At 39.6% G+C, this 10,657-nt stretch overlaps 1 protein-coding gene across 1 annotated transcript; it reads left to right on the forward strand.

The window, feature by feature from the left end:
* Positions 1-2,419: 2,419 nt before the first annotated feature.
* On the forward strand, positions 2,420-6,329 carry irx6a (iroquois homeobox 6a). The gene is made up of 6 exons (XM_088004414.1): positions 2,420-2,577; positions 3,564-3,839; positions 4,525-4,634; positions 4,837-5,132; positions 5,224-5,901; positions 6,043-6,329. The coding sequence occupies exons 1-6, from the start codon at positions 2,512-2,514 to the stop codon at positions 6,171-6,173; spliced, it is 1,557 nt and encodes a 518-aa protein (XP_087860540.1). The 5' UTR covers positions 2,420-2,511; the 3' UTR covers positions 6,174-6,329.
* Positions 6,330-10,657: the final 4,328 nt, after the last annotated feature.

Raw genomic sequence — 10,657 nt, forward strand, 5'->3', positions numbered from 1 at the left:
GTGGGATCTGCACTGACTACTGCACATGCATTATGCATGAGTGTGTCCATATGCACTTGGGCCATCATGCGTGCCCTTGTAGAAATGCACTGAACGCTGGCGTGCAATTACATTTAACTTGTTTCAACCTCCTTTATGTGCACATTTGCCTGCAATAATCGTTTTAGCTCAATATGTGGATTCTCCTGTTAAGTGCTGTAGTTTTCTCTAATGGCTTTTGGGGAGTTTTAAAGAGTGTCATACATATCTTCGATTTCAGATTTTTATGAGCATCCAATAAGAATTAAGCACTTAATATAGCATCACCAGTTAATGTGGTTTTCAAAGAGAACTTTGCTCTTTTTTGATCTCTTATTTTGGTGAAAACTGTTTAGAAATGCTTTTTTCTTTCATATATTTAGTCCTATCCTGGGGCTTGGTTTTGTGAGATCTTTTACACCAAGGATCATAGCTAGAGTATATCTGCTTTGCCCCAGTGAAATTGCCCACTTGCGCAAATGTGATGTATTTCAACAGAATAAAAGACGAGTAAAGGACTATGCAAAGTATTGATTGCACATATGAGTTTGCAATATAAAGCTGGTTTTATTATTTTATAATGCCCCATAGCACAAAATTTAAGAAAAAGTGTATATACAAGTCCAAATGAGGTTATAAGTCAGCCAATATGTGTGTCTATATCAGAGTGGAAATTTCGTTTTCGAAAAAGACTGAAGATTTCAAGCCTATGACTTACAGAAAATATTATAGCAAAGCTGCTGACACTTTTATATTTTTCATTTTATAAGTTTAAAAGGTGTTTATTACCATTTGAAAACGTTAGAAATAGTCATGAAATAAATTCTGTTCAACAAGTCTTCTGCTTACTTTCACTTGCCTGACTGAAAAGCTCGACTGCAATAACTGTGTGCTGTGCTTAAAGTTGTGTCTTTTTAAAATGGCCACACTGTGTCCACTTTATCTCCATACAGAATCTCTGAAGAGAGATCTCCATCTGGCACACGCGGCTCTTTAGCGCCCCTTGGAGAGAAAAGGCGCAATCGCAGACGGGTCTCCTGGGGGGCTGAGAACAATTTATCAGGAGGAGAAATCAGGACACTGGGAAATTCAGGCGCAGCGCATCAGAAGTGAAAACAGAGAACTTATCCATTGAAGACGGTCTGAAGCAGACAGGTCATGTGACTCAGTGAAACGGACCCAACTGTCATTTTGAGTACAAATAAATGTCCTACAGGGGAAGTGATCAGTCCTCCTTGTTTCTGCTGCTCAGCTCAGGAGAGGACGCAGCTCGTTGGTGTTTACAGAAGAGAGTGAGAGCACAGGATGGTTGAGTTGCTTATCTAATAAGGCTTAAAATTATCTCTAGTTTCATTTACCGTGAGGCAGCATCATTCCTTACCCATCTTTCAAGAGAGCATCATTCAATTAAAATGCAATTCTCGTCACCCCCATGCACGGATATTTAATTACATTGGGGAGCGCGGCTTCCAATGTCTTCTTCTTTTTTTTTCTTTCCTGCGCAGCGCTTCGAATTTCACCTCTAAGGCATATTTTCACTCTGTTACTCGTTGGTTAAACAAGGGCATGTATCCATTTGTTAATTGATACAATTACGCATTACGCGTAATGGTCACGTAGGTCTCCAGGCGCGCATCAATCACCGGTCTATTGACCTGCCAAAAACGCTTCTAACGGCTCAAGCTGGGACTGCCCGCTCTCTCTAATAGAGAAAGATAGAAACATCATTGTCATTAACTCCGTGATGGACCTCTGGCCAAAGTGCCAGAAGCGAGCAGAGGGTGGAATTAAAAAATAATAATAACAAAGCTCAACATTATATATTAGCTTAATTTACAAGTAACTGACTACAAATAAAACAACGGTTCTAAACATCTTGAGTGTGAAAATATGTTTTGGTGCCAAACAAATTTTTTTTATTAAATGTTTCTTTATCTTTGGATAAGGTTTGGCGTTCAGCGGTTCAATAAAGGTGGTGGACTTATTCCAAAAAGTATGTCACGGTGGGGAAAAAATGGTCAAAAGAAAAGAAATCAGGACAAGAAAGTGTACAGTGCACCTTAAGAAAACCCTGCGCTGGATGTGATTGGCATAGACATTATTCTATCCTTGGTACCCCTGCCGTTCCGGGATTACAGTGACGTCACGCTGATACCCTTGCATGGGTGAATGCTAAAGAACTATAGAGGCACAAATAATAGCACAAGCAGAGTCCATAACTTGGAAGACTTACTTATCCTTTAAGCCTCCTTCAGCCAACACAACAACATTTTTTTTTCCACTTAATGACGCTTAATTTCATTTCTTTTCGGATCCTGTGGGGGATTATTCATTCATATAAAACAATCTGCAGCTGCTGCCACTCCAAACTCTCCCTCCTTTTGACTGAAGTCATCTATTATTGAGCGAAAGGCCGTGCGTGGAAAGTGTGTGCAAGACGATGGATTTGAAGTAGAATTGGTTGCAATCGATCAAGGGTGAAGAATATTCCTGATGGTAACAAAGGAAGCAGCAATGTCTTTCTCGCAGTTTGGATATCCTTACAATGCAACTTCACAAGTAAGTCGTCTCTCCTTTCATTTCTCTTAAGTTTAAATAGATAGGAATTCAGGAGTTTTGCATATTTTCTCTGATTACACGTAACTGAGATCTAATTTTAATGCGAATCATTTATCATTCTGCCACTGCTCAGACAGCACTGACAGCTATTTTCGCCATGTGGTTTTGTTGTTAAACCAAATATCAATATACACACACCCATGTCCAATTACACTGAATTATGAATGAACTCACGTGCTTTTCAAATGACAATACAGATGAATGTCACCGATTGAACACATTGATGCGCAGTGTGGGTGTTAAGCTTGTTTAAGAAAATATTTTTTTTCCCCTACTAATAAAAGTCATTTTGAAATTTCCACAAGCTGTTCCTGCTCTGAATGACAAACTAGTTGATCAGGGGACAGTCGTTGCTCTCCAGAAAAAGTTATGGAGCAACTTTTAGGTGGATTTTTGTTATATGTTTAACTTTTATCAGGATGAATGATAAACTCGTGGAATGAAATTGCAGGATTATTACTGCTTAACTGCATTCTGCATTTTATATTTATCGGAATCACGTTCGTGATTTTAAAGTTAAAAAAATAATAAAACAGGTCACTTTTTACGCGCAAAACTTTTTATTGTTTCAACATCTTTTAAAAACAATTAACACTGACATTCACTTATACAATATGTTATTTAATATTAGCTATTTCATAAATAAGAGTGCATTATTTTTGAGTTAAAATACTAGTTTCTCTTTTCCGAAATCTTCTGAATGCTGACTTACCTTGAACTAAGGCAGGTTGCACACGACAATTAAACCTTTTTTTTTTTAGAGAAGCATTTTGCTTTTTTCCGCTTCATCATCCCAGCACAGTTTTTTTTTTTTTTTTTTTTTTTTGCAGCGCAAAGTCCACAATCAGTTCAGAGTTGTCACAGATATCCACTTCAGAGCTGAATCCATTATTGACCATTATTTATCCACGACTCTCTTCATGCAGTTTTTCGTGTCGGCAAACCCCAGTACGACTTGCTGCGATTCGATTTCCAGGTCGGTCTCTGACGGGACAGGCAGCTCTCAGACCGCCGCAGCCGCAGCCGCCGCCTCCTTCTGCTGCCCCTCCTACGAGAACCGGCTCCTGGCGAGCAGCCGGACGGAGCTGAACGCAGCGCTGGGGATGTACGGCTCTCCTTACGCCGCTGCGGCCGCAGCCAGCCAGAACTACGCCAACTACTTCCCCTACAGCACCGATCCATCCGCTATCTACTCCACTCTGGTGGGCTTCACAGGCGCGCAAAAGCGGGTTGAGGGGGGTGGGAGGGATGAGGGAGCTTTGGCTGATCGATCAGGAGGTTTATCAATTTATCTCACACTGCAAACAATTAGGTCTTGAAAGGCAGTTTAATCCAGCTGCAATATTAGCATCTCCTTAGAATTGGCAGTGTGAAAATAGCACCAATGAAATAAGGTGAAGAAATGAAGAAATATAAGTAAGTCTAGACTCGAAATGTACTTTTTCTGCTTTGCTTCAAAGATAGAAAAAAAGGTTACTGTTTGTTTGTAGATCTTTTTATAAAATTGAAATTTGTTCATAATTTGACAGAAAAAAATTACTTAGAAAAAAAAAAAGAAAAGGAGGCAAAACACTTGCTTAAACTTTAAATTCCTTGTTTCTTTAACAGTTTTGGTCAAACAACTATTAATGTCTGCAATAGTGCCTTACAGTAAAAATCACAGTCACAGCAGTAAACTATTTATGAAACCCATGAATTGTAGCTCTAATTCCCATTTGAGTTAAATGGTGTGCATTCTTGTTTTTATATGACCTAAAAACAAGTCGGTTTAGTAAAACAAAAACAAAAACAACAACAAAATCTTTCAAATTATCTTGTTTTTTAAAAGCATTAAAACTATTTCTCAAAAGCAGTCAAACTTACTACAAACTCTTCCTTTTTTAACAGAATCCACAGTATGACATTAAGGACAGCACAGGCACTTTACACTCTGGCATCACTCAAACCGCTGCTTACTATCCTTACGATCACTCACTGGGACAGTATCAATATGACAGGTGAGTTCTACATTTATGTTTATCCATGTTCATCCTGCAAGACCTAAACATTAAAAGCTACATTTTCCACCTCCACCTTTTACTTTGATACAGAAATCAGCGTTACACCACATACTGATGCTCCAGGAGATGGAAATCTAATTATTAAAGGATGCAGTAAAAGGGATTGACATGGTGTGTTTGTGCCTGTCTCACTTTGCAGATACGGGACGGTGGACTTTAATGGCACAGCTCGCAGAAAGAATGCCACACGTGAAACCACCAGCACACTAAAAACGTGGCTGTATGAGCACCGCAAGAACCCCTACCCTACGAAGGGAGAGAAGATCATGCTGGCCATCATCACCAAGATGACCCTCACCCAGGTGTCGACGTGGTTCGCCAATGCCAGGAGACGGCTAAAGAAGGAGAACAAGATGACCTGGTCACCAAAGAATAAGGCTAACGATGACAGAAAGGAGGACTTTAGTAAGAGTGACCAGGACTGTGTCACCAAAGGTAAATACTTTGATATCACAACACAGTCTACAGACAGTTTCCCAGTATTTCACAAAGTTTTATACAGCACACGTTTATTTCTCTCATCTAGATTCCAGTGACTGCAAGGAAGAGAAAGAGCTGCACCTGAGTGACCTGGAGGACATGGATGAGGACGACTGTGACAAGCTGGACAGCGACTGTGAAAAGGTGGCAGCAGACGAGCAGGATCTCCAGAGATCCATGGTTGCACCTGGAGCTCCCCTGAAAAGAGACTGCAGCTCTGACCTTCACTTGAGCTTGACAAACAGCTTCCACACTTTCCCCTGCAGCATCAAAGGTGTCGCCGCCCTCCCTCATCTCCCGGCGGATTTCATAGATCCAATTGTGTCCAAGGCGGCTCCTGCAAGCGTCCCGTCAGCAGGAGCGGTGTCCCTGTCTCATTTTGAATCATCCGAAAAGCCACGCATTTGGTCGTTGGCCCGTACCGCAGCTTCAGGGGTTATATTAAATCCTCAGCAGCATGGTTCGGAGCTAAGGACAGGGAGCCTAACTGGGGACTGTCAACTACAGAGCAGCAGACTTCCTAGGGCTCCTACTGGACAATGTGGAGCCACAAGAGGCCTGCTCGAGTCTAACAGTGTCACAAATTCAGAAAGCTCTTTCCCTGAGGGCTCATCCTTGCACTCAAAAGTTTACGGCACAGGCAGCTACAGCCACAAGGGCCTCCAACTTCACAGCTCGTCTTATGCTCCCCTTCCAGATGCCTGTCAGTACACAACGATCGAAGGTATGTCTGCAAAAGTTCATTTCCACAACATTCAAATAACACCGCATTTGTTATCCAATTTTTTTTTTTTTCAAATGTGAAAATGCATTTGATTTTATGATAGAAAACAACACGTTCCCAACCTGAAGCAACTTTCTTGAGGTGTGCTTTTACTTGGACACGCAGGATTCTCCAGTGGCAAGGTAGAGATTCAGTCATCTGACCTCAGCGAAGCCTGTGGGACTGTGCAGAACGACAAGGTCACTGCATTCAGACCAGTCATGAAGAGGTGAAGCAGGTGAGTGCCAGCTGCATTGATCTGGAAGAAACCAGTGAAGTAAACACACACACACACACACACACACACACACAGGAGGATGAGGCACGGAAGACTCACCAAATATGCTGTGTTTCAAGTGTTTCTTTCCTCACATTAAGAAGAGTGCAAAAAAAAAGAACTGTAGGATGAAAATCTTATAAAAATTGAAATATTAATTGTAGTATAGTCAGCTTTATTCTTGATTATAAGAAGAGATATTTACAGCTTTTCATTTATTTTTTCCTCTGTTTCCTTTTCCTCTCTCAGATTTCTGGGGCTTGTCTAACAGCAGCTAAATGGGACATTTATTATGCACTAAAAGACACACTGACCATGTGGCGGCCTGAGTGTGAGCTGCCTGGTTCTGTTGCAGTGAGAACTATCAAGCTGTGGACTCGACTATCATTTTGCACAACATTGTTTTTTTATGGTGATAAAAAGATTTTATGCAAAAAATATTTCTAGATGCAACGTGTAAGAGCAATGGCCCAAAATGAAACGGGCTGAATTTGTGTATGGCAATCGTATAGTGTAGTAAAATTTATTTATTTCTCTGTGTATTTAACATTTTTGTTATGTCAACATTTTTGGATTATTATTTATTATGTTTATGGGTCAGATGTGTCTTTTTAAATTGTGTTTATTGTGTGTATTGTGTGATTTTTTGCCTGATGTAACAGAGGAAATCTTCCTGGAATTAGTGATTAGGATTGGATCTGCTGTTTTGCGCTTAATTTTGATGTATTTTTTATTTTTTATTTGTCACCGTGTCGAACTGTACGCCCTCCCTCTGTTTGCCTTTCGGAACATTTCTAATACATTGTTTTTTTTTTCCAAACAGACAATGTCTTTTGTTATTATTTACATGAGATATGAGCACTCATTCAGCCAATTACAAAACATTTGCATTTGCGCATTTGATCAAAGTTTGTTTCATTTTATTTTTAATCTTGACACAACGCCTGAAGCCTCAGCACTAATGGAAGGTCATAATTCAGAGGAGAGACGTGAGTAAAATCCACAAGTCGCAGAAGAAAGGGGACATCCTCTCTGTATTGTCAGCATCTAATCAGGAGTGGCATCAAACACTTTTTTGCTGTTCAGACCGAGCAACGAGGCAGGGGCGGAAGATGAATGCTGCTTTGTCCCCTGTGTAGCGAGCCGCTGCACTAACTTAATATTGTGTTAATTTAAAAGGTCATTTGTAGGATCAAACCCGACAGAGAGGTTCACATGGTCGATCATAAAACCCCTTTGATTGTGCTGGTTTGCTCGTGGAGCATCTCGTTATGGACTAACTCTTTTCTCTCCTACAGACAGACGTAGCCTAATAAGCTGATCACTGTAGTGTGTGATCCATGTTGACGGTAGACGGAAAAAAAAAAACGCCGCAAACTTTTAAAATCAAATAGTTCTTAAAAGATGTCGAATAAAGTAGCTGTCCTTGTGATTGTGAGGCACGAATCCACCTGAAGAGCTTATAGCTATACTTGAAAGATTTAAATGAAAAAAAAAGAAAAGAAAAATGATCATAAATCAACAAAACTCTGCTAATAACACCACTCAATAATTTCTACAGTTTGAAAAAAGAAACTTGATTACTGCCACAATGGCGTTATAAATCACTCACTATTGTTTTCTGTTTTTCTAGTTGTCTTGTCCCTTTTTTTCTATTTTGAACTCCTGTCCGTCTCTGAATTATTACTACACCAGGAAAGATTAAATCTGAATCTGGACCACTATCAGAAACATTACCTGCAAATATTCGAGAGCCTCCACAAACCTCATTTCAGATCGTCTGAGAGGGATTATGCTTGTAATAAAAAGTTTTTTTTTTTTTTTTTTTTTCGTATTAGGGCGATTCGGACTCAATTCCGTGAAGCTGTGGTCATTCTGCGCGTCCTTGGCTCGTAGATTAATCCGTGAAAAGCTACACAGTGAGGAAGAGGACGGACAGGAATAATAACTTAGGCCTACTCAGATTACGTTTTGCTGTCCGGTGAAAAACCCTCGAGAGATAAAAGGCAAATAATAAAAATGTTAATTCCACATCTTTGAAAACACAAACAAGAGATTCAAACGTCAGGGGACAAATGCACTTACCACTTGACAGCTAAAAATTTGATGTGAAATTAAAACAACATAAAAGGATTTATTTATTTAGTTTAAAATTTATTTAGTTTAAAATGATTCAGCACATGCTTGTACTGTATGTGTTTTCCTGTTACTTTTGATAATTGTGGCATTTACTTATTAAAACTCCAAATTCAGTTTTTCAACAAAATGGAATATTATATAACTCAATAGAAAAAAATCATTTTTATAATGACCAAAACAGTCATAGAGGAGATGGTTAAGTGTTGCCTCTTGTCCAGCAGAAACTTATTGATCCCCTCCATAAAGAGGGTAAGCCACAAAAAGTCATTATAAAACAAATGCACTTTTTACACAGTGCTGAATCCAAAAATATTGAAGGGAAAAAGTGTCGTAAGAAAAAGACGAATAAGAAACAGGGTTAACCACAACCTGGAAAGGATTGTGAAGCAAAGTCCATTCAGGAGTTTTGGCGAGATTTACACAGTGTGGAGTGCTGCTGGAATCAGGGCTTCCACACACACAACTACTGCACAGTTAAGCTGCTCCCGACACAGAGACGACATCAGAATCATCTCACTTGGCCTAAGGAAAAAGGAGACTGAAGTGTTGTTGATCTAGTCTTTTTCCCCCCTTTACATGCAAGTAAATTTCACATATAATTAGAAAAAAAATCCCAGAGTCTGGAAGAAGAGTCAAGAGGATCCGAATCAAAGTTCCTTGAGGTTCAGTGGGGAGTTTCCATTACAAATGATGGATATGGAGGAAGTGCTTCATGCTGGTGTTGGTCTACTGTACTTTATCAAGTCCAGAGTCTGTGCACCCTTCTATCAGGAAATGTGGGAGCACTTCATTCTTGCCTCAGCTGACAAGCTTAATGGAGATGTTCTTTTAAAAATACAGCAGGACTTAGCACTTACCCACACTGATAAAAGCACCGATACCTGGTTTAATGACCGTGGTGGCAAAGTGCTGGACTGGCTAGAAAACCTGCTTGCCCTAAATCCCATATAGAGTATATTGTCCAGAGAGGGACATCAAACCTAACAAGACAAGCTAAATGTTAATAAAACAACCTGGGCTTACACAACACTTCAGGAGAGCTGCAGGCTGATGGCCTTCATGAAACACACGCAGTACAACATGAAAAAGGGCCACAACTAAGTAGTGAATGCATGAACTTTACATCAGTTCTCAGTATGCTGACATATCTGTGATAGAAATCCTTTACTTATTTCTATTATGTCATATTCTTATTTTGGTCCAAGTGTTTTAATAAGCTGCATATCAGTCTCAAAAATTAAACGTCTTGCAAGGAACCCACATAATATGACCTTCAATGTTTATATGGAATTAAGACACAGACAGAATAATTAATCATATTCTGATTTATTAAGACGTACCTGTGTACATAAAGCCACCTGCGAGAGTATTAAGACGTACCTGTGTACATAAAGCCACCTGCGAGAGATAAAAGGACTCAAACAGCTGGGAACTTGTCGCAACAAACCCTAACAGTGAAGTATGTTCAAGACATCAAACAGATCAAGCAAAGCGATCTGAAGATGAGCAAAGGGGAACAAGCGTATCTGGAGGCAGAAATGATATGAAATGTCCTGCATCTGGACGGATCATAACTTTTACTGCCGGAGTGGTAATGACATGCTGCTAATGGAGAGCCAGAGTGTTCTTTGTCCCCCTCTATAATAATCCTCCGTGATGCATCCATTAGTATGTTGCGATGGCATGTATCAAATATTTAACACCAATTTTGATTAAACAGCAGGCAGTAAAGAAAAGCTGCCTTATGCTGAAGGTAATGGTGCATGTACAATGGGATTACCACCATGGTGATGTACCTTGGGTACAGCAGGGGCTAGTTGATGGCGCTGATGTCCCTGAAGCAATTAGCATGTCCAATATGCATCCTTTTATAGACAGTATAGACCAGATGTGAAAACACTGAACCATTATGGCATATCAGTCGGCTCTGACTGGTGCCTTGTCACATACATACCATGCTTTATATAGACGCATGCCAAACATAGTGTTTCACTTTTAAACATTTTGTTACTTTACTTTTTCTATTTTAAATGCATTTTCAAAAATCTAAAACTTCTTCCCCGTCAATAGCTCATTATTGTCATAATGGGATAATTGTGTGTAATAAGATCTTAACATAGGAAAATGTTGAAAAAGTAAAAACAGTAAAAACACATAGAGAGAGACATAAAGAGAAAAAAAGAGAGAAAGAGAGAGGAGAATGTCTATAAATAAAGCATAAAGAAGATTGTGTATTCAAAATCAAGTCTAATGACAATGAGTGAATAGGCATTTTGCCATTTTTGCTATAATGGGGGAGGG

This window comes from Poecilia mexicana, unplaced genomic scaffold, assembly GCF_051168715.1.
Source record: "Poecilia mexicana isolate PSO_F unplaced genomic scaffold, ASM5116871v1 scaffold_3, whole genome shotgun sequence".
Classification (NCBI taxonomy): Eukaryota; Metazoa; Chordata; class Actinopteri; order Cyprinodontiformes; family Poeciliidae; genus Poecilia; species Poecilia mexicana.

Excerpts from the sequence above, each read along its gene's own strand:
- irx6a (XM_088004414.1), top strand. The coding sequence starts at position 2,512 with ATGGTAACAAAGGAAGCAGCAATGTCTTTCTCGCAGTTTGGATATCCT. Across the intron at positions 2,578-3,563 it reads CTTACAATGCAACTTCACAA|TTTTTCGTGTCGGCAAACCC; the intron begins GTAAGTCGTCTC and ends CTCTTCATGCAG. Across the intron at positions 5,133-5,223 it reads CCAGGACTGTGTCACCAAAG|ATTCCAGTGACTGCAAGGAA; the intron begins GTAAATACTTTG and ends TCTCTCATCTAG.